This window comes from Leucopleurus acutus, assembly GCF_964270905.1.
Source record: "Leucopleurus acutus genome assembly, chromosome: 3".
NCBI lineage: Eukaryota > Metazoa > Chordata > Mammalia > Artiodactyla > Delphinidae > Leucopleurus > Leucopleurus acutus.
In genome coordinates this window covers 18,239,147-18,264,151 of record NC_139145.1, presented here as the reverse complement: position 1 = coordinate 18,264,151, position 25,005 = coordinate 18,239,147, and the positions used below count along the sequence as shown (strand labels likewise).

At 35.8% G+C, this 25,005-nt stretch overlaps 1 protein-coding gene across 2 annotated transcripts in view; it reads right to left on the bottom strand.

Annotated features, from left to right (window-relative positions):
• Positions 1-3,011: 3,011 nt before the first annotated feature.
• CNOT6 (CCR4-NOT transcription complex subunit 6) overlaps positions 3,012-25,005 on the bottom strand; it is a 67,287-nt gene continuing 45,293 nt past the window's right edge. Inside the window, exons 5-12 of one of the 2 annotated variants that reach the window (XM_082836550.1) lie at positions 17,372-17,476; positions 17,221-17,289; positions 16,066-16,223; positions 15,106-15,260; positions 14,209-14,363; positions 13,056-13,286; positions 9,771-9,973; positions 3,012-7,618 (exon numbers count right to left, since the gene is read on the bottom strand). In XM_082836550.1, coding sequence (XP_082692676.1) covers positions 7,406-7,618; positions 9,771-9,973; positions 13,056-13,286; positions 14,209-14,363; positions 15,106-15,260; positions 16,066-16,223; positions 17,221-17,289; positions 17,372-17,476 — 1,289 coding nt within the window. In that variant the 3' untranslated portion in view covers positions 3,012-7,405. The remainder of the gene's footprint in view (positions 7,619-9,770; positions 9,974-13,055; positions 13,287-14,208; positions 14,364-15,105; positions 15,261-16,065; positions 16,224-17,220; positions 17,290-17,371; positions 17,477-25,005) is intronic. The other variant, XM_082836551.1, reaches the window with a different exon arrangement.

Sequence of the window (25,005 nt, the reverse complement as noted above, 5' to 3'; positions counted from 1 at the left end):
ACATAATTTCAAAAGCAACTCTAAGCTTATTCAATATCAACTAAGTGTTTTTCAAATTTTCCTGATAGCTTTTGCAGCAAATTGACAAAATGCTAATTACAATGAAAATTTATGTCAGAAACTATGCAAAATCAGCATTTCTGGATCCATATCATGATGCTTCAATTTCAACATAAATTTTTGTACCTATCTGTGAAGGTGACAAGCTTTTCCTTTCCTTGGAGTTTTAATTTTGGTTTACTCATATACAGTGTGATATCAGCAAGAAAGTGTGTATTACACTGACATGTTTTGCTCTTGATTACTGAATACTTGGCATTCCTTTTGTTGCAAGAAAATCTGAAACTGGAATAGAAACGTAAATCATTGTTAAAAATTCTTAATTCAACCAATGAGCATTAGTAAGGAAGACAAGATTGTTAAATTGTCTTTTATCACAAACTGGTTATGGTTCCTGGATTTGAACCTATATACTGATCAATTTTAACAATAGTGACACTTTTCAAAGAGTCTGTTTCAGAAAACTTATTTGCAATAAGCATCACTAGGTGAAACAAAACAGTAAGAGAAATCCAGGCTCATTAAAAAATTCCAAGAGATCCAGATTTTTGACCTAACATAGCAGAAGCACTTTCTGTAGTGATAGTAACTTTTTTCTTTGTATCTAGCAAAATTCTTCTGCAGATGTCAAAGATGCAAAAACATGCCACAAGTGATTTTTTTTTTTAGGCTGAGAATTCATATTTTTTTGTAAAATTGGAACTCCTTTAATACAAAGCATACAAAGTATTAACTGGGCAGTGTCTTTTACATCACAGCTCATCTAAAGATAATATAGTTTCAGTTTTTCAATTCTGAATCAACTAATCTTTAGTACTATTAGAAAGGTCTTATATTCTATAGGTAATTACTGGCTTAACTGAAGATATTTCATTTTTGTAAAACACTGTCTTTTGTCATTGTCTTAATCCACCCTCCACAACACTGCTAGAATGACCTTTCTAAACACAAATTGGGTAATGCTACTCCCATTTAAAACCCTGTGTGGTTCTTTACCACCACCTACAGGATGAAGTTCATACTTTAGTACATGGTTCAAAGTTCAAAGGTGCCCACCGTGTTCCAGACACTCCACTAGTGCACTTCCCACTGAAAGACCCTCATCATGTTCAAAATCCATTCCATTCATAGCTATACACATTTCACAAAGGCATTTAATACATCTCCTATTATTCATCCAGTAAACAAGTTCTTAGTCCTTCAAAACCAGTTCTACAGTCACCTGGAAGGCTTTATAGACCCATGTAGACAGAGATTTGCTCCCTCCATACCTGGTGTATCTTCAGCACATTATAACACTAGATTATAATGACCAATGAACAACCTGAAGTCAGAGAACGTCTGATAAATCTCTATTTCCAATCTAAACATAGTGTCTGACAAGAAGAAATTCTAAATAAGTATTGATCAGTATGGTGACTAGGAAAAGTAGATTAAGGACAACTCTGATTCATCGCAATGGACTAATTACATATAGTCCTCCCACTCATCAGGTCTGTTCAAAGTCACCACTAGCAAGCATCATGTTAATGGGGAGGGGAGATGGTAACTCCCTATATAAAGCTCAGAATGTGAGCATATACCCCTCACACCTACATCATTGCCCTGAGAAGGAGCCACCTGCATCAGTATGAATATTAAAAGGAAAGCAAGTCCTGCATTTTACAGCTTTCTTCTCCTTGAATTTGATCACACCAGCGTCCCTTTTCAATGTCTTTCATGGATCAGGCTTTCAAGAATTACACAAAGCTTGGGAAAAAATAGTACTAGCAGGACTGCCATGAAGCGGAGATACTGAAATCACCAGGGCTATAGGGTTGGCAGTCAAAAGGCATTAATAGGGCTTCCCTGGTGGCGCAGTGGTTGGGGGTCCGCCTGCCGATGCAGGGGACGCGGGTTTGTGCCCCGGTCCGGGGGGATCCCGCATGCCGTGGAGCGGCTGGGCCCGTGGGCTGTGGCCACTGGGCCTGCGCGTCCAGAGCCTGTGCTCCGTGGCGGGGGAGGCCACAGCAGTGAGAGGCCCGCGTACCACAAAAAAAGAAAAAAAAAAAGCCATTAATAAATTAATGAAGCAGTCATGCTGAGTTGGCTCTCTGGGACCCCACAGCTTAAATTCACTTTGCTAGTAAGCCTGAAAAGTATATGGCAGTAGGAGCTCTTGAGACACCACCTCCAGTCACATTGGTGTAGCGAACAAAGTGTCTTACAACAGGCCCAAAATAATTTAGCTTTTGAGATTAGAGTGAACTGAAGTGTGCAGTTCAAAGAAAATGAGAAAATGGACATCTCCCTACTCATTTGATTTAAACTGTCAATGTTGCTAAAGTAACTGCAGAAACTGGTCTTCAAGTCACCTGGTAATCCAGCAGTCTTCTCAATTCCTAGCTATAGACTAGATGGTTAGACTCATTTGAGGAACAATCTATTTAGAACATTTTTCATTATTTGGAGCAAATTATTAACTTACAGAAATAGCCTAAAATTCTTGTAAAATTCTAGTAAAAACTATCTTCTAAGGATTCTTATAATATATAACCTGTATATTAAAATTGCCTTTAAAGTATTTATGAAAGCTTATTTTAAACTCAATTTAAATTTGAATACATAACACTCAAAGAAGGGAATTCTCAATATATATAACATTTTTACCTAAAACCTGAAAACTTTATTGCATATATATTTCAGTTCATGTTTCCTTAGATACTTGTTCCTCTACAGAACTAGAATTTATAAATATGGGCATATTTCATTAACTTCTACAACATTTTTTTGGCAATCATAAGGAAGAACAAGACTTCTGTTAGAGAGATAAAATTATATATTAAGGATTAGGTAGAAAATGCCTACTTTAAAAACTGGACATCTCAGCAAACATTCATTTTATCTAATTGTGCTGTGATTTTAAAGGATTTTTTTTCCAGCATCTATATAAAAATTTACATTTATTTGTTAAAGAAGTAGTTTCTAAAAATAGACTCAATGCTCTGAAGAGTTGGGAAGTCAGACAATTTTAAAGTTTATATATACAACAAACTATACATGTAACAATTAAAACATTTAATGAATTAATATAACCCCACCAATACAATATTTGCTACTGTATTAAAAGCATTTATTCAAAATATGTCAACCTCCTTCCAAAGGATGAAAGACACATGAGCCCATTTCTTATACTATGAGGTATATGGTAACAACAACAAAAATCCTAAATACAAAAGGATCATCAGTTGCCTAAATATAAAATTGAACTTTGGCAAAGATATGAGTGTTATACAGAATACCACAGCCAATAAGGAGATCCTTAAGTTTACACCATCTCCCTATATCATAGCACTGTCCCCGTTCACTCTTCCCTTTCAAAGGGTGAGTTATAACCCTGTCCCAGATGACTCAGAATTTTAAATAGGTGGTCTGCTGATTAACACATATTTTCTCAAACCTCAATACTACAGCTATACAAATTACACTTTAAAAATATTTGAAACAGGTAATTGAATTTATTGGTTGACTATGAGTAGGAAAATACATTGGTAAAGAAAAGAGACCCTGTATATAAATATAATACTAGCTAGTTACAATTTGACCAAGAAGGTTCCACTGAAAAGAAGAGTAAAAGCCCTTGTTACCACCAGTCCATAGGTCATATTCAGTTTCCCATTACCCTTATCCAAGAGCTGCCTAGGCAAATGGGACATTCTTTGAGCTTAGTGCAGATAATGTGCTGGGTTTTGTTACATGAATGGTAAACAAAACTTAGTCCAGTGCATTACACAATTTAATGTATTGTAAATAAAGACTAGATATTCTATTTTAAACACTACTTCAACATACTGGTTACTAAAATTTATGTAACCAAAAAGAAGAGCAAAGTGAACATCTCAAAATACTGTTTACAAGTAGGGGAGAAACACTTGCTAAAGGTTTTCTTTGAAATATCTGCAGCATTTGTACCGGGTATTCTTATTGGTTCATTGAAAGAGCAAATTGCTATAACTGCTTTGCTTAGGTTGGCTTTTATACTTATATAGCATGACCCCAAAACCTTAAAAGTCACTATGGAAACGAATTCTATAAGTTTAAATAGTAAAAAATGGAATACTAAAATTGGAGTTTATTATTGAAAACCGGAAATCTTTTAAGAGCTTTGAAATTTTAATTTCAACATTTAGAAGTGCATTCTACCCAATTTAATAATGTCCTTAGGTTTCAAAGTGCTAACTCAAAATAAGTTTTCCTGGCTGTCACCAAATCAAGTAAAAATAAAAGCACATTTCTTGGAGATGTTCCCTGCCTATCTTCTAGGACTATTAAAGTTGCAATCAACAATTTATTTCTACAACTTTAGTTTAAATTATGCCATAAATTAATTTTGATGAACATTGTTTAAATTCTTAAAGCATAAATAATTATCACTAATACAGTAAACTGTACTTCAAGAGATTTACAAGGAACTGAGCGCCTCCAAATTTCTGATCATTAAAAACAGAAAATATACCCCGAATTTTCTGTAAAACATTCATAAAATGGATTTATCCAGTAAGAATACTGAAATTACATTATGGCAACACCACATTAAATATATTTGTTACAGAATTTTTGAAGAAAACCTATACTGTGAAAACATACTAGTTTTTATTGCATTTTAGGGAGTACGGATTATTGGAAATTATTCAAGACACAGAAGATACTTAAAACACAAAATCTTGCTTATCAGTCTATTTTGGTGTGACCATTTATTCCCTGTAGACTTAAAATATTTTTCTCTCTTTTAAAGGTTACAGTTGTAAATCTACACTCTTGGTTCAATTTATCACTATCTAATAAGGTGGAGAAGCTGTTCAAACTGACCCACAGAAGGTAGTCTGCCACAGAATGCAGTCTGCCTAGAAGAGGCAAGAACAAATATTTTCAAGACGTAACAGGCCATTATATCTTACTATGCTGCCCCCAAATTCAAATATTTTGTAGACAGTAACAAACACAGATGAAAACATTTTATGTAAAGCTCAAACCTTTAGCATCTAACAAGTGCACTCTAGTTCCAGCATCTATGAAAAGAATATATCCTCCATAAACAGAGTAAGTGCTTCTCCCCTTCCCCTTCCATAAAGCTCTCTGGACCTGTTATTATATAATGCAGATCATAAGAAAAGCAGTTTCCTTCATCTCATCAGTCCAACCAGCTCCAGCTTGCCCTTGCTGGAAATTGTCATGATACACATTACCAACACAGTGTTTAGGATAAATGAGTAAACACACCTTTTATTCACACTTTACAAACAAAACAAAAAACCCAAAAAGAAACCCCATAAAAGTTATGCATTGGTTCTATATCAGTAATACCAGCTTTCCAATGTACTGACTATAAACTGGATGTGTTCGGTGCCAGCACAACTTAAAACAAAAAGCAAAAAATAAAAAACCATCACAACAAAATGTTTAAAAAAAAAAAAAAAAAAAACTTCAAAGGAAAAACCAGGTCCCAGACAAAGATTCAAGATCAAAACCTTTTGGAGAATTTTTTCTTTTTTTTTAAAGAAAAAGAAAAAAAAAAAGAATCATTTACTTAAACAGTATGAGATTTTATTTTCTCTTAAAAACAGAATAAGCACATTTAAGTGCTAAACATTTTTCATAAAATTTTAAGTCATTATCCAAAATGACTCACTCTCTGTATAAAAACTGTTACTAACATTCAACAATTTCTTTTCTTAATGCTCACATACATGGTGTCCTTTTGCTCCCCTGCCTGCAGTTGAAACAAAAGCAGTTAGACCAAGTTCCCTGTGAATTCATTTGATTTTTTTGAGAGAATGAATGAATGAGAACAGAACATATAGGAGTTAACTTTGCAAAGTTAAAGCTGGCTTTAATCTCTACTAACAGCACTATGGGCAAAATACAAGGTATAATATAACTTTTATCTTGGTTGACATGTTAAAATGACTTAGTCACTTTTAAAATGATCTGAAGTATTGTCTTAGGGACCTGTTTTGAAAATACATCTCATTTATTTTATACTGCTTCATAAATGGAAAATTACTTTTTTTTTAAAGGAATGATTTCTAAAAAACATGGAAACTAAGGAATACATAGAAAACAAAAAGAATTCACATGATACTAGTACTCTGGGTGATGAACAGCACTGTGCAATGACACCAAGAAGCAGTGCTTGGGTCTGGTGAGTAAAGACCCAGGGACCCACCCTATGAACATGTTCCAAAATGTGATATTCAATGCTTCACAATGGAAAAAAAGCCACAGCCCATACAAAAGCATTTTCATAAAACTCTGACAAATGTTAAACAGTATTTAAAAATATAAAAGAGGATGCACAGATTTTCTCTGCATGCACAGGCAGTGCTTGGTGAGAACAAATTCAGGCAGGCACAGTGGAGATAGGACAGGAAGCGTCTCAAAAAGGAGTTAAGAAGCTGTCCCTAAGCAGCTGTAATTTTGTAACTTAAAAAAGCTGAGGATTTAAAAATATCAGAATGTACATATATCAACCATTACATTCAGTCCATAATGCCTACAGATCATTCACTGCTCAGCTTATCTGTCCTGGTAGATAGTTTTTTGTAAAAACCCAGGAATTCATGGGTAAGTTGCCTCTGGTCCAAGAAAATGTCCTAAACTTTAAACAGATTTAGATTTAAAGAGCAATGTTCTCAATTTAAAAACAAAGTAGTACAAAAGGGCTAACAAAACCCTAACAGTGCAAATCATCAGCAGAGAAAGTCTGTTGCAACTTCTTTTACAAGCTGGCCTTTATAACACATGAAACAGGTAAAAAAAACTTAGCCTTAGATTACAATACAATCATTTCCAAATCTGATTTTTTTAGTACAAAATTTCATAAATCAGGTCTTCTGTGGATCATATACAATCATAAAGGCTAAATTTAAATTCTATATTTTACAAACAAGTCTGAAAAAGGAGGGAGTAAAGTATGGAAGAATGATCTCTGGATGTTATTACTGGCCTCAAAAAAGTAGTGCTACAGATTTCTGTGCAAAGAGAATATGCTGTTCAAACATTTTCCTATTTCAAGGCATGAAAATATTATATTGGATAGAAGAAACAGGAAAATTACTTGTAACAAATTAAAGATAGGTGCAAACACACCAGTCCCTGTCTAACAGTATATAAAGCATATCGGGCTCAGAATTTGTCTGTTTGCTAGCACCTGGCTTTCATACTATATCCTTATCAAATAATCAGACTGAAAACTCAAATCATCATTAAGGAAAAAAAATCCCTAGTGGCCATACCTCACTCCCCTATATTCAGATTTTTTACGAGTTTACGAGTGAAACTGAGGTCATCCTCTGAAGGTACTTGACTACCTCCTGCCAGGAAGGTGAATGCCGTTAACTTGGGGCAGGAAAGGCAGTAAGAGCTCCAGTTGTGCAAAAAGTGAGAAGTGGTCAGAGGGGATGAGTGGGTGTGGGCAGCCGCTGATATTGTTCTCAACTAGCCAATGGTGGTCCAGAGGTCCCAGGATGCCTAAAGTGTTCAGCTGAGGTTTAGAATAGAAGATGTAGTCAATTATACCCTGAAAAACAGAAGGCAAAAAGAAAAAAAAGACAAGGCCCCACATAAGATAACACTTGAACACTGAGAACTTTCAAGACATATCCTTAGAGTCAAACAAAGAAACTTATTAGCCTGTAGGAAAAGGCAATACTACATAAACCAAATGGCATCCCCAAATGTGAGAATGAAGAAAGTTTAGGGATGATAATCATTCTTCCTCCTATCTGGATCTTTTCAAAATCTTTAACAAGACCTAAAGAATCCTTCATGATAGGGCCTCTGCTTCTCTTTCCTAACTTAATTTGTGACACTTTTCCTTGCTCACTACTCCACTGCCATACTGGCCCTTTTTGGGGAGTAGGGAGGTGCGGTGTGAAGTGGGGTACATTCCTTGTAGGCGCCAAGCTCTTTCCTGCCCCAGGGCCTCCACACATGTCTGGAACACTTTCTTCTACTTGTCAACTGGCTAACTCCTTCTCAACCTTCAAGTGCCAAGTTTAATCACTTTCCCAAGGCCTTCCTGAATCCTGCCCTCACCCACTTAATAGCTCCTACCACCTCTGATTCTTTTCCCTTGCTAACGCACTCCCCCAAGGTGTAACTATATACTCATTTGTGTGGTTGAGACTATCTCTCCCACCAGAACATGATTCCACGAGGGCCAGGCTGTCTCTGCTCTCAACAACCTCAACAGTACCCAGACACAGCATCTGGCACACAGCTAGGTTACTCTTGGTTTGCTCCTTTCCTCCCTATAACTTCACTCTCCTTTACATGCTCCTGGCCAAGAACATTTAAGCATGTTCAAGAGTCTTCTTCCTAACTTTCTATCAGGAACAGGAACAAGAGGAAAAAAAAAAATCCCTAATCTCTCCCACCTTTTAGTTATCACCCTCACCTCTTCTTCAATCAACCTGCTTGAAATAAGAATCTAAAAGTTGGTTTTTCCTACCTCATTGCTCAGTTATTCTCCAACTCATCATATTCTAGTTTCTCTGACTACTAGCTCTCAAGTGAAACAACTCTTATCAATATCTTTCTGAAGCTTAACACACACACCTCTTTCCCTAGAAAGGCTTTCTTTCCTTGCATTTAAGTTCCTATACTGTCCTGGTTTTCCACCTCTCTGGTTACTGTCATTTACATGTTAGTTTTCCCCAGTCTACTCCAGTCTCTCTTCAACTCTACACACTCATCTGTTCCCAGGGTTAAATCATTATCTACAGTACTGTGGATCCTCCAAAGCCAAATAAAAAAAAATTGTCAGTTTTCAACAGTTTCTCAAAGGAGTCTAAACAACCTCCCCTCTAAAATTAAGAACCAGTTAACACAAGTATTTACACTATTCTAATAGACAATCTAACCTGAATGATTATTTTCTCAGCAGGTTAGAAATGGAAAATTAGGATTTTAGAGAGCGTAAATGCAAAAGGTGGCTAAAAAGGACAGTTGAACACAAGTCCTAAACAACCACAGATAATAAAAATGAGGAGAATTACTAAGGAAAAGGCTCCATATTGTAATCCATTAATTGTGTAACAAGGCATATAAATAATATATATATTAGAAATTTTAAAATGGCTAATAATAAAAGACATTTTGGTTCTCAAGTAGTACAGTTTCAGTTAAACTGAAATAGAGATGGAACAAATTTGACAGCAAATTAAATATGATGGCCCTGCATATCCAGCTGTTAGTAATGAGCCTATAAAAAAAAAATAATTGCCCCAAAAAGGTGACAGTTAACTCAGGATTTACTATCATTATTTCATCTGATTTCTTACCTTGGAAATGATTCTAATAGGTATCTATAAAGTACGGATGGGACTCTAATCACATGGAATTCTACATTAAAAGTAATAAAAGAGGGCTTCCCTGGTGGCACAGTGGTTGAGAGTCTGCCTGCTGATGCAGGGGACACGGGTTCGTGCCTCGATCCGGTAAGATCCCACCTGCTGCGGAGCGGCTAGGCCCGTGAGCCATGGCCGCTGAGCCTGTGCATCCGGAGCCTGTGCTCCACAATGGGAGAGGCCGGTAATAAAAGAATGCTGCTGTCAACTAGTTCGAGATGGCTTAATTCCATTCTGAGCATTAACATTTAAAGCCATCATAAAGTTATAAGACACTTTAAAGAAATGAAGGCTTTAAAAGTTTATTATCTCAAAACTCACCTTAAAATCAAACGTGTAATTTGTGTAAGGCATCAGGCCACTCTCATAGGCACTCTTTAACTTGAAACCATGAGTGATCCTTCCATTGGTTGTCCCATTTTTCCCATTACAGCTGAAGTTTGTAAGACTTTCATTATATCTCAGTTCCTTAAAGTCTTTATGATTTGTTTCTACTCCACCAGTGCTCAAATATTCCACAACACCTATAATGAAAATAAATGTACTTTTTACACTGTCAAGTATAATACACAGTGTACAACACATAACTAAAAACATAATTCGGTAGTAAAGTTTTAAATCACACATATTCCCACTTTCTAAAATGTTTCACTGTTTTTCACATTTGCCAAAACTTGTATAAACCCATTTTACATGGTTTTAATCACAGTATACTGAATATTCTATACTGTATCACATGAACTTATGTTCATATGTCTTCTCAATTATTTTTTTTTAATGATTGCATAATACAACTGGGCTGATGTATAGTATTTGTTAAGCTAGTTCCTTATTTTTTTAAATTCATGTTATTTCTACCTTAAAAAAAAAAAGAATACTATAATCAACATCTTAGTATGTAGGTTTCTGCTATGCTTAGTATAAAATACCAAGATTAGGATTCATCGTGCCTAAATATACATTGGGTTGGCCAAAAAGTTCTTTCAGTGTTTTCCGTAAGATGGCTCCAGTAGCACTTAAGTTCATTCGAAACAATTTTGTTAGATTGTGACAGCAGTCATATCAGTGTGCATTTAAAAAGAAACTTCTCAAAATTGGTGAATTTTTGTGTAGCCATTTTAATACTGAAGATGGAAGAAAAAAAGCAACGTTTTCAGCATATTATGCCTTACTATTTAAACAAAGTTAAAAATGCAACTGAAACGCAAAAAAATTTGTGCAGTGTATGGAGAAGGTGCCGTGACTGACTGAACGTGTCAAAAGTAGTTTGCAAAGTTTCGTGCTGCAGATTTCTCAATGTTTAAAGCTCCACAGTCGGGTAGATCAGTTGAAGTTGATAGCAATCAAATAGAGACATTAATTGAGAACAATCAACGCTGTACCACGCGAGAGATAGCCAACATACTCAAAATATCCAAATCAAGCGTTGAAAATCATCTGCACCAGCTTGGTTATGTTAATTGCTTTGATTTTTGGGTTCCACATAAGTGAAAAAAACCTTCTTGACCAAATTCCGCGTGCGATTCTCTACCGAAATATAATGAAAATGTTCCGTTTTTTAAACAAATTGTGATGGCTGATGAAAAGTGGATACTGTACAACCATGTGGAATGGAAAAGATCGTGGGGCAAGCAAAATGAACTATCACCAACCACACCAAAGGCCGGTCTTCATTCAAAGAAGATGATATTGTATATATAGTGGGATTGGAAGGGAGTCCTCTATTATAAGCTCCTTCCGGAAAACCAAACGATTAAATTCCAACAAGTACTGCTCTCAATTAGACCAACTGAAAGCAGCACTCGACAAAAAGCGTCTGGAATTAGTCAACAGAAAACGCATAATCTTCCATCAGGATAATGCAAGACCGCATGTTTCTTTGATGGCCAGGCAAAAACTGTTACAGCTTGGCTGGGAAGTTCTGATTCATCAGCCATATTCAATAGGCATTGCACCTTCGGATTTCCATTGATTTCAGTCTTTACAAAATTCTCTTAATGGAAAAAATTTCAATTCCCTGGAAGACTGTAAAAGGCACCTGGAACAGTTCTTTGCTCAAAAAGATAAAAAGTTTTGGGAAGATGGAATTATGAAGTTGCCTGAAAAATGGCAGAACGTAGTAGAACAAAACGGTGAATACGCTGTTCAATAAAGTTCTTGGTGAAAATGTATACACACACACACACACACACACACACACACACACACACACACACACACAGCCAACTCTGAAAGAGTTACAGAGCAACTTCAGCATCCCTGGACAGTATTTTTCCAATATGCGAAGCATACGATGGGTTCTGCAAATATTTAACTTTCATTTAATTAGTTAACAAGACTGGACATTTTCCCATGTGTTTGCTATTAAAATACTGTATTTTGCAACATGGAAATAGGTCCTAAGATCTGCATTATTTGACAAGAGTCTCTCTTGGCCCCTCAGATACTTTGTAGCTAAAAAGAGGATGCAAGGCATGTAGAGAAATTGCCGGTAATCCCCAGATGGCTTTGAAAGAAGAATTATGGATCTTAGACACCTTTATTTCCCCGAAAACGATTTTTTTTTTTTTTTTTTTTTTTGTGGTACACGGCCCTCTCACTGTTGTGGCCACTCCCGTTGCGGAGAACAGGCTCTGGACGCGCAGGCTCAGCGGCCATGGCTCACGGGCCCAGCCGCTCCGTGGCATGTGGGATCTTCCCGGACCGGGGCACGAACCTGTGTCCCCTGCATCAGCAGGAGGACTCTCAACTGCGCCACCAGGGAAGCCCTGAAAACGAATTTTAACATAGTTTCTAACTTATTATCTATTCTCTCATCTATTGTGATAGCAGTGATGTGCTACTGAATTTAACCACTCCGAGCGTGTGAATGTGTGTATGTGTGAATGTGCGCATTCTTGCATGCATGTAAGTCCAAGGAAAAGTATTCTTGTGTATGTATGTGAGAAAGTATAAACAAGGAGCCAAAAGACAAAAAGAAATACTTAGTTTGATATTACAAGGACTATGGCTTTTACTCACTGTACTAACTATGGAAAAGTATTTAAGAATAAGGCTTTCTGTATTCTTCTACTTTGTGATTAAAAATCAAGATTCTTGATCTTTTTTTGTTAAAATCACTTGCCTGGTCTGTGTAAATAAAAAAAAATCTCAATTTCCACCTGAGGTGTATTTTTCTAATCAAGCCCATCAAAACTGGAGATCCTTTAATATATGGTCAAATTTAAACTGGATTTTATTACCACATGCTGGAATCCCAAAGAGTCTGTCTTAATAACCTTTTCAGAGTGTGCATTACATATAACCTGGGGATAATGAAATACAATTATATGTTCTTTAATAAGTTACTTCAAGTTATCACCTACGTGTTTACTGAAGATGATTAACATCCTTCCTCCTGAGGTTTTTCATAATACCATTTCATTTTCAAAATGGTTCCCCTACTCCACAACACATTTTTTTTAACCTGATTCATAGCTGCCACTATAAATTGAATTTTCATTTTGACTAAATTTGGAATTATAAGAAACAACACATTACAAAAACATTTTAAGTCAGTAAGCATTCTATATAAAATAGCATTGTTTTGTTTTGTTTTGTTTTTACCAGAGTCCGGCAAAGAATTAAGATCTGCACACAACACCAGTGGAATAGTTCCAAATTCTCCCAATGCACTGGACTGGAGGCTTCTCGAGGCTTTATCAATGATGTTCTTCACTTCTGAGAGGAACATCATTGTTTGAACCAACTTCACATCAGAGTATTCAGGGTCCCAGTGCATATGAGCATTAGCCACGAGAATAAGTTGTTTTTCTGTTCCAAGATGTGGCTTTCCAGCTATATTAGATAAAAAGAAAAGAAACAAACAAAACCTGTCCATAACCCCATATATGCTCACAGGGTCTGAAAGCAAGTAATATCTCAGAATCTTGGGAATAATAAAGAAGTCTAAAATTTAGTTAACGATCTCCCACCTGATGACTGAATCTACCCTACAACAAACCTGAGAAATAGACATCTAACCTCTCGGTTGAGTACTTCCAGAATAGGGTATTCACTACTTGAACAGAGACAGCCCATTCTATTTGGGACAGCTTGATTTTTAAATAGTTCCATCTCCTTAAAACTTCTGGTCTTTTGGATGTCCTAAATTGAGCATCATAAAATTAAATTGACACCCTTTTTCTTAAGATATGTTTAAGATAGTCATTAAGTTCCATCTTTCATCTTTCTATCCCTCAGATTAAATATCCCCATTTCCAACTGTTCCTCAAGTGACAGAAGTTTCAGTTCGTAGCATGAAGGTCACTCTAAACACACATTTAATTTGAAATAAGTGGTCCATTTCTCCAAAACTCAAGACCTTTAAAATAATGACTAAAAAGGTCAGGAAGAGAAGTCAGCATACAGAATATCCCTGTTGCCAAGAAATTATGTAAGTGTATGGAGTTCTTCTCTCTGAGCAGTCATTTTAACTAATATTTACACTTCAGCATTTTATGTGAAAAATTGTTGAGGAGAAAAGAAAGCTGTTTTTTTCCTTTGGCTTTAAGCCTTTTAAGATTTGACATAGTTTTCTGGGCAATGTTTCCTCATCTTGAGCTTTGCGGTAGAGATAAATGGATATAAGGTTTTAGAATCTAAGATTTAAATTCTGAGTTTCTTCAGGTGTTAGACAAGACTATTAATATGTAACAAATTTTTTGTTTTCTATTAAATTTTGGAGGTCAATTTCATAGGAAGTGGAAAAGTCACTCACATGACATTTCAATCAATTCCTTTCGAAGTTCTAGCAGTACAGCAACTCCAATGTTATCTTTTGTCATGACTCTATTCAGCATAGCTTCAGACCCTTCTGAATTTGCCATTGCTAGCTGATTAAATTCAACAGTGTGTTTCTGAACCAAAGTAAATCTAAAACAAAAACAAACACACACACACAAATATAAAATTGAGAATACCAAGACATTAGCTTTGTGGAAAATGCAATTTTCCCCAACTTCCTTAACAGATATGATGGCATGTAAATTACATTATGGAAAATCCTCCACACTTAACACCAAGCTTCCCATGTCCATTTAAGTTGTTCTCAGTCTGTTACGGATACAAATAACATTTTGATAAACTTTTACAACTTAAGAAAATGTAGTCATCTTCTGTTTAGGTTTCACATTGGAAAATTCCATCTTATAATTTTAAAATAATTCTCTTCCTAAGTACACGCTTAAGAATCTCTCCACCATTCCAGAGGGAATGCAATTACAAGGTGTTTCAAGTAACAACTGGAGTTAAACCCTAGCAAACACCTGAAGAAACAGCAGCACTTTCAACATGCCCTCCAAAACACTATTTCTGATGAATCAAAACAAAACCCTCTAAGTCAACAGCATTGTTTTCTTGAGTAATAATGAAACGCCTCATTCTCTTATTTGCCAACTAATTTCCATTCCCTTGGCCCCCATCCTGCAAACAGAGAAAGTTTTCTTTTTAAGAAATAAGATGACTGGGAATTCCCTGGCAGTCCAGTAGTTAGGACTCTGCACTTCCACTGCAGGAGGCAAGGTTCGATGCCTGGTCTGGAAACTAAGATTCTGCATGCCATGTGGCTCAGCAAAAAAAAAAAAAAGAAAAGAAAGAAAGAAAGAAGATGACTTACTTTTCTGTCTTAAAGAATATTGCACAGCCATCAACATGTTTTCTTTCTTGTTCTGACATTGTCCTAGCTCTAGATTTAGGACTAAAGAATCCATTATAGCCACGTTCTTTCAGTTCTACCAGAAAAAAACTGTAATACTGTTCTGTTTCAACCTCCTGAAAAATTGTAAATAGCAGAGTTATTTCATAAGACAAAAATCAGTCCTATGCATTACCTTTATATGTACAGTTTAAGAACTTAAAAGAATTTCAAAGGACTGATCTGCAGAATGAAGAATTACATTTTTTCGATGTAATTTATCTGAAACCAATCAGAACACCTACCTGTCATTTTACAGGTACCAGTTGGTAAGGTTAATTCTTTATTGTTTAGGAGTAAAGAATAGAAAGACATATACCCCTATGCATATATTTTTCCTTATATTTTAGAATTGGCGTAGAACAAAAATCAGAGAGGTAACAGGAACTCCACAGATCAAATTTCACACCACAAGGAGAGTGACTTGCCCAAGGTCATGTAAGTTATTATGAGAGTTGGACTGAGAACTCAGTTACTGTGCACCAGGTTCAATACCCTTTCTACTTTGACCTAACTATTCAATTACCACTGGTAGTAAAGCAAAATTATACCTTGATAGTGTTACAATTTTAGTAACATTGCCACCCAATTAAAAAATAGTGTACAGGAGCATCAGGGAGGAAAAAGTAAACATTTAGCTGTCATAGCAAACACTTAAAACCCAGCTTAACCCATCTGCTTAATTTGGCAGCACACTGCTACAAAGCACAGCAGGCAGTGAATGCTCCCAGAATTCACTAAATACAGAAAAAGTCCATATTTTAATAACTGCTAAAGCTAGGACTTCATATGTGTCAGTGTAATGCGTTCCCAAGCTGTTCCTTGCTTGATCAATGTTGGGGCATTTCTGCAATTTAAACAAGTGCTCTTCTGATGACTTACCTGAAGACTTATGACATCAGCATTGCAACTCAAGATTTCTTGAATAATGGCCTTTTTCCTGTAGTCCCAATTTAGTGCCCATGATGGACAGTAGCCATATAACTGCCGGGTCGCATATTTATCACAAAGAACATTATAGCACATGACAGAAAACAAGGCTGTAGGAAAGATAACTTTACTTATTCACACACGTGGCAGAAAAAAAAAAACATAATTAATTTCAATAGTTTTCACTTAAATGCTAAGTTTGACTTTATTTATTCAATATATATTCACTGAAAAACTACTATATGCCAGACATGGCATAAGTAATGTTAGAAAATAAATGAAGGACAGATACGTGAACAAATTATAATATAAATAAATAATGTGTTTCCTGCTACAGAGGTACACACAGAAGGTTCAAAAACTAACAGAATACGATCTTAAGTCCTTCAGCCTCTAAGACCAGGGCTCCTCATTTCTATGTTCCCTCCACCACTTCAACTATTGTTAATGTAGAATGTGGAAACCCGACAGGTAGTTTTCTTAACAGGCATCTCTACTTTTCTTCTACAGAGCAACTACTATTAATTCACATGAAAGAAAAGGGGTATTATAGACCAAATCCTGTTGCACACATCACAGAAGTGCTCAAACTATTTTCATACAATTTTAAAAGGAGATTAGAGGTCATTAGTTCAATTTCTCTTTTAAGTAGGTGTTTTGGCTATCTTAAACTTTTGTATTATCAAATACATCTGGAACACAGTACAGTTTGGAAACTTACAGTATAGAAAGATTTTCATGTATTTATTATAACTGAATTTGATCAATACTTTAGAGCAGAGTTCCTCAACAGCAGCACCTCTGATCTCTAGCCACAAGATGCCAAGAGCACTTCTACCAGTTGTTAACAATCAAAAAATATCTCCAGGCATTGCCAAATGTCTTCTGGGGCATAAAATCGCCTCTGGTTGAGAAGTACTGCTTTATACCAAACTTTCCGTAGCATAGTAAAGAGGCCAGGTAATCAAGTCTTCGTTATTATCTCCCAAACCAAATCAACCTTAAGCATTCTACTGTAACACTGCCCAAAATCTAAAGCATACCAACAATACTATTAGGTTTACAAAGAAAAAGTAAAAATAAGATTTAAATAATTAGGCTACCAACCAGTTGGCCGTGTTCTGTCTGGTTCTTGTAACATAATCCAAGATCTTGGAGGTGGTTGTTCTGTTGAAACTAGTTGAATATAAAACACAAAATTAAACAATATTCTTACATGTCTTTCTAAAAAAAATGGTTTAATCAAATGACCACTTACTTCTTTTTGCAGTACCTGCCAAATTATCAAGCAAATAGTTCAGTAGCCTTCTTGTTCCATCTGGTTCCAGATAGAGGTTCAATATATCCTGGGTAAGTGGATTTCCTGGAAATGTTTTTTAAATAGGTAAAATGAAACCAAGACAAATACTAAAATATTTCAAAACTGAAAAATATACCAAAATTATCAGATCATCTATAACAATGTATATTAACTATATATATTAACCATATATAACTGTATATAAAAAACTATATTAACTCAACATACCAAACTAGAATATTATTTTTTTTCAGCTTTTGATGTGAAGAATAAAAAAGATTCATACCACATTCTACAGAAGTATCCAAAAAATGATTATTAATGTACTGATGTCAATCTAGAAGATATCTAATAGTGCTCTGCATCTGACCCTGCCTCATCAACACTTTCATAATGATCAAAAGAGAGTAAAACTGGATTGGGGAAGAGTTGGAAGAAGGACTAGGCAAAGGAAAGGTGAGAACCAATATAATGAATCACAGAATCAAAATTTAAGAATGCTACAAAGTTAATAAGAAAACATCCTAATGACAAATGCTGTCTAGCACTTAGATTTTTTAAAATTCTAATGAATAAAGTAACAGGATGGGACAGACCTGGTTTAAGATTAAGCCACTAATGAAGGGGAAAACCCCAGGGCAGTGATCCAACAGTAAATTCAATCACTGTTTCGTAAGTGCCAAAAATGAAAGCTAATGCAATGATTTACATGTATTGTTAATAGTCTCAAATTCTCTCAGAAGGACTTCTTATGTACAAGGAACAGCATAGTACACTGTTCCAAAAGCAAAGTTCCTACCCATGCTCCATTTTAAGAAAGACTAATAAATTCTATAGATGGAAGATAGGTAAAATGATGAGAGATCTTAGCCATTCCAAATTTAAAAAAAAAAAAGGTATGGACTATAAGAATGATCACCACACAGAGAAAAAAGTATTTTTTTCCTTTTCTCTTGTGAAAGAGTAGACTCAAAAGGCAGAATGAGGACCAAGCTCAGAATAGAAGTGTTTGTTAAACATTAGAATTATTTAAGATGAAATGCCCTGACCTGTGAGGTAGTGAAGTATCCTTCATTAAAAGCTGGATTACACGGATGGGAAGAATCCTAAGTTAGGATTTTAAGAACTGTAAAGGTAAAAACATGCTCCTATAAGTGCAAGGTATATATTTGTAGGAAGACAAGTAACAATAGTATCATTCCCCATATGTGTACAGTTCTTTACAGATACCAGAGTCCTAAAATTTTCATTTAGTCACAATCCTATGAGATAGGTAGCTATAACCTCAAAGTTACCAGGACCCTGTTAAGGATATCTTGAGAAAATGAAGTCAACCAAAAAACTTCTCAGTACCAGGTAAGCATCCCATTCTAACTAGACCTACATTACTGCTGTTATTTTTACTACTTTCTAGTGCAAAAAATATTTAAAGGCAACTGCTGAGTACTTATAACTATGTGCTCCTCCCTTCTAAGATCTTTCTATAAAATTAAAAACCATCCCCAAACCCAAACATCTATTTCTGACTCTCTAATAAATGCATGAAGCCAAATGGTATATTTCCCACAACATCTGCTTGTTCTTTGGAATTCCTTTAAATTTAATCTACTTTTCATTGCCTGGAAAAATAATACACATAGGGTAAACTTAACAAGTACAATACAATTCTGGAATTAAAACATGATACTGAGTCTCAGAACTAAGGAACAAAAGTGAATGAGAGAAGTTGTTTCTGGAAAGATGAAGTAAACATACTTTTCCCTATTTCTCCTGCTGAATACAACTAAAATCCCATTAATTATGTGTAAAGAAATGTAAGACTCTGAAATGTGGTAAGAAGGCAGAATGTTCAGAGACTTCAGGACCTGAGGAACAACACAGTGGTGAATTCCTTGGGTTTACTATTTGTCTCATATATCCCAGACACAGAGCTAAGAAGCCAGCAACACAGAAACACCTATGGGTACAGAAAAAAAATTCCAACAAACGCCAAAGGGCCAGGAAAGGGCAGCCTAACAAAACAAAACTTTTAGATAGTAACAGCTCTACTACAGCTAAACACCAAAGAAACATACATGGCATCCTCTCTACTCATGCCAGCAAAGACCAAGCAGGGAGCTTAGACTTACACCCTTATGAGGAAGTAAGGAGGTACCCCAACACCCCTAGCAGGGTAGGGTCAGAGAAGGCCAAGAAGGTAGCTGGGACTTTTATCCCCTCCAGGCAGTAACAAGCACCTCCTCCTCCGCGCTGTGGTGTCTGCAGAGACCAAGAAGGGAAGCCTGGACTATCACCCCAACCCGCAGTAATGAGGTGCTCCTCCACCTCCCTTCTGGGGATGACGTCAGAGGAGGCTGAGTAGAGTCAAGACTTTTACCATCTCCCAACAGTAATGAGGTCACCCCAATGCAGTGACTATGGAGACCACATAAGGAGCCAAAACTGCCACCTGTACCCAGCTGACCCTCAGGTGTCAACAAAGGCTAAGTGGAATCTTAACTCCTACCTCCCCTGGCAGTAAGGAGATGGTGTTCTCCATTTTCCCTGCCACAGCAGTGATAGAGAAAGCCAGCAAAAAAGGTTTAAATAAGATCCAGAGTCTTATAACATAATGTGAATATGTCCAGCTTCAAGTGAAAATCACTAATCATACCAAGAACCAGGAAAATTTCAAACTGAATGAAAAAGATAATAGATTCCAATACTGAGATGATAGAAACATTAGAATGATCTGAGCAAAACAGAGAAGGCATGATAAAAATGCTTCAATGAAAAATTACAAACATGCCTGAAATAAAATGACAAAAAAATAAGAAGACTCAGTAAACAAAGTTTTGGTAAACAAATGAAATGTAAAAACCAAATGGAAATATTAAAACTGTAAAATAGGATAAATGAAATAAAAAACTCAGTTGGATGGGTTCAACAGCAGAATGGAGGGTCAAAGGAAAGAATCAGCGAACTGGAAGGTATAACACTACAATTATGCAATCTGAACAACAGAAAGGAAACAGATTGAAAAAAATAAATGAACAGAGAGCCTCAAGGACCAGTGGAACTACAACAAAAAATTTAACATTCATGTCCTCAGAGCAACGGAAGCAGAAGAGCACAGGGCTGAGGAAGTACTAAAGAAATGGTGAAAGTTCCCCCAATTTGGCAAGAAACCTAAACCTACAGATTCAAAAACTTCAAACAGGACAAACCCAAAGGAATCTATACCAAGCAACATCATAATTAGACTTCTGAAAACTAAAGACAAAGAAAAAAATCTTGAAGGCAGCCAGAGAAAAACAACCTTATCTGTAGGGGAAAAACAATATGAATAACCACAAATTTCTCATCACAAACCAGTAGAAAGTGGCATGGTATTTTTCAAGTGCTGAAAGAAAAGACCTGTCAACCCAGAATCCTATATCCAGCGAAAATATCCTTCGGGAATGAAGGAGAAACAAAGACATTTTCAGATGACAGAGAACTAAGACACTCTGTTGCCAGCAGACCCTCCCCTAAGAGAACCATTAATGAAAGTTCTCTAAATGGAAAGGAAATGATAATAGAAGGAACCCTGGAATATCAGGAAGGAAAAAAAAGATTATGGTTTAATAAAAGGGGGGGCAAATATAATAGGCTTTCCTTCTCAAGTTTTCTGAATCTTGTTTGGCAGTTAACTGGGGGAACAGGCAAATAAAAGGTCATAAAAAGAGCTATGGTTTTTATATGTCACTCAAACTGGTAAAGTAGTCACACCAGAAGACTATGATAAATTAAGTTTATATACTGAAATACCTAGAGCAACCACTGAAAAAGATAATTCAAACACATCACAGACAAATTAAAATGGAAATGTAAAAAGATGCTCAAATAACCCACAGGAAAGCAAGAAAAAGAAAACAGAAAAACAAAAGCAAGGAGAACAAACAAAACAAAAAATAAAGTGGCCGATGTAAGCTCCAATAAATCAACAATTATAGTAAATGTAAATGGTCTAAATAGACCAATTAAAAGACAGAAAATTGGCAGTGTGGATTTAAAAACATGACCCAACTATATGCTATCAACAAGAAACTCACTTCAAATATAACAATATAAGCAGGTTGAAAGGAAAAGGATGGAAAAAAAATCATGCAAACATTAGTCAGAGGAAAGCAGGAGTGACTATATTAATATCAGATCAAGTAGATTTCAGAGAAAATCACCACACTGCGAGTGACCTTATGTAACGATAAAGGGCCAATCCCCCAAGAAGAATTAGCAATTCTAAATGTGTATCTATCAAACAACAAAACTGCAAAATATTTTAAGCAAAAACAATTCCATCCAAAAACTGATGGAACTGAAAGGACAATAGAGAAGTCTACAATTACAGCTGAAGACGTCAACACCCCTCTCTGAAAAATTGATAGAACCAGACAAAAGTCCACAAACCATCAATCTAATAGATATCAGACAAATATATTGGATCTAACTATTTATACATCATCTACACAGTAACAGCAGAATACAAAACTCTTGCCCAATGCCCAAGGGACAAATACTAGGATAGATCATATCCTGGGCCATAAAACCAAACATCCACAAATTTAAAAGAACTGAAATTATGTAGAATGTACTCTTCAACCACAATGGAATGACACTAAAAATCAGTAACTGAAAGACAATAGGAAAATGTGCAAACACTTGGAAAATTCTGACTGATCCATGGGTCAAAGAGGAAGTCTGAAGGGAAATTTCAAAATGCACTGAGCTAGTGAAAATAAAATTTGTTGCTGGACACAGCTAAAGCAGGGCCAAGAGGGAGAGTTACAGCACTAAATGCATACATCAGAAGAAAAAAGTCCCAATTCAATAATCTAAGCTTCTACCCTAACAACCAAGAGAAAAAGAGTAAAATAAACCCAAAGAAAAAGCAGCATAGAAATACTAAAGAGCAGAAATCAGTGAAACTGAAAACAGAAAAATGGAGGAAAAAAATTTTAAAGCTGTTTCTTTGACAAGATCAATAAAACTGACGAACCTTTAACCAAGACTGATAAAGAAAAAGAGAGACAAAAATTACTAATATCAACAACGAAAGGGAATAAGGGTATCACTACAGACCCTACAGAAATCAGAAGGATAAGGGAATACTATAAACAACTCTACATACATAAATTTAACAACACAGATGATATGGGCCACTTCCCTGAAAAACACAAATCATCACAACTCACCCAGTAGATAATTTAATAGCACTACACCTAGTAAAGGAAATGAATTCATAATTTTAAAACTACTAGAAAAGAAATCAACCCAGACTGTTGCACTGAAAAATTCTACTAAACATTTAAAAAAGGATTAACTCTAATTCTACAGAATCTCTTCTGGAAAACAGAAGATGAGGGAACACTTTCAAATTCATTTCATAAAGCTAATATCACCTTGATACCAAAACCAGGCAAAGTGAGTATAAAACAAACAGAAAACAAAACTACAGACAAATATCTCTCATGAATACAGTCAAAAATCATTAAAATATTAGCATACACTTACCAGCAATAAACAAATTGTACACCATGATCAAGCGGATTTTATTCTAGGAATGCAAGCCTGGTTCAATATTCAAAAATTAATTATCAGGCTAAAGAAGAAAAATTATATATCACATATCAACTGATGGAGAACAAACATTTGACAAAATTAAATACCCATTCATGATTTAAAACTCTCAGAAAAAGAAGGATAGAAGGAAAAATCCTCAAATTGATAGGGCATCTACAAAATACCCATGCTAACATTATACTGAACAATGAAGACAGAATACTTTCTAAGGTCGGGGAAAAGGGGGGATCTCTGCTCTCACAACTCTTATTCAACATAGAGCTGCAAGTTCTGGTCAGTGCCATAAGGCAAGAAAAAGGAAAGAAAAGCATATATATTGGAAAGAAATAAACTTCTCCCTATTTGCAGGTGACTAATTTTCTACATAGAAAAAAATTTTTTAATTACTAAAAAGCCTACAAAAAATAGAAAAACCAACTCCTAGAACTAGAATTGGGTTCAACAAAGTAGAATGATACAAAATCAAGCCTTGGTAAATTTAAGAAAATTGAAATAGTATCAAGTATCTTTTCCGGCTACAACGCTATGAGACTAGATATCAATTACAGGAAAAAAATCTGTAAAAACTACAAACACATGAGGCTAAACAATACACTACTAAATAACCAAGAGATCACTGAAGAAATCAAAGAGGAAATCAAAAAATACCTAGAAACAAATGACAATGAAAACACGACGACCCAAAACCTATGGGATGCAGCAAAAGCAGTTCTAAGAGGGAAGTTTACAGCAATACAATCCTACCTCAAGAAACAACAAATGTCTCAAATAAACAAACTAACCCTACACCTAAAGCATTAGAGAGGAGAAGAACACCAAAAAAAACCCCAAAGTTAACAGAAGGAAAGAAATCATAAAGATCAGATCAGAAATAAATGAAAAAGAAATGAAAGAAACGATAGCAAAGATCAATAAAACTAAAAGCTGGTTCTTTGAGAAGATAAAACAAAATTGATAAACCTTTAGCCAGACTCATCAAGAAAAAAAGCGAGAAGACTCAAATCAATAGAATTAGAAATGAAAACGGAGAAGTAACAGCTGACACTGCAGAAATACAAAGGATCATGAGAGATTACTACAAGCAACTATATGCCAATAAAATGGACAACCTGGAAGAAATGGACAAATTCTTAGAAAAGCACAACCTTCTGACACTGAACTAGGAAACTGAAAATACAAACAGACCAATCACAAGCACTGAAATTGAAACTGTGATTAAAAATCTTCCAACAGGACTTCCCTGGTGGCACAGTGGTTAAGAACCCACCTGCCAATGCAGGGGACACGGGTTCGAGCCCTGACCCGGGAAGATCCCATATGCCGCGGAGCAAGAAAGCCCGTGCGCCACAACTACTGAGGTCCATGCGCCTAGAGCCCGTGCTCCACAACAAAGAGGAGCCACTGCAATGAGAAGCCCGCGCACCGCAACGAAGAGTAGCCCCCGCTCACTGCAACTAGAGAAAGCCTGTGCGCAGCAACGAAGACACAACGCGGCCCCCCAAAAAAATAAAGAAGTTAAAAAAAAAAATCTTCCAACAAACAAAAGCCCAGGACCAGATGGCTTCACAGGCAAATTCTATCAAACATTTAGAGAAGAGCTAACACCTATACTTCTCAAACTCTTCCAAACAATCCCAAACTCATTTGCGGAGGGAGGAACGATCCCAAACTCATTCTATGAGGCCACTATCACCCTGATACCAAAACCAGACAAAGATGTCACAAAAGAAGAAAACTACAGGCCAATATTACAGATGAACATAGATGCAAAAATCCTCAACAAACTACTAGCAAACATAATCCAACAGCACATTAAAAGGATCATACACCATGATCAGGTGGGGTTTATCCCAGGAATGCAAGGATTCTTCAATATACACAAATCAATCAATGTGATAAACCATATTAACAAATTGAACGAGAAAAATCACACGATCATCTCAATAGATGCAGAAAAAGCTTTCGACAAAATTCAATACCCATTTATGATA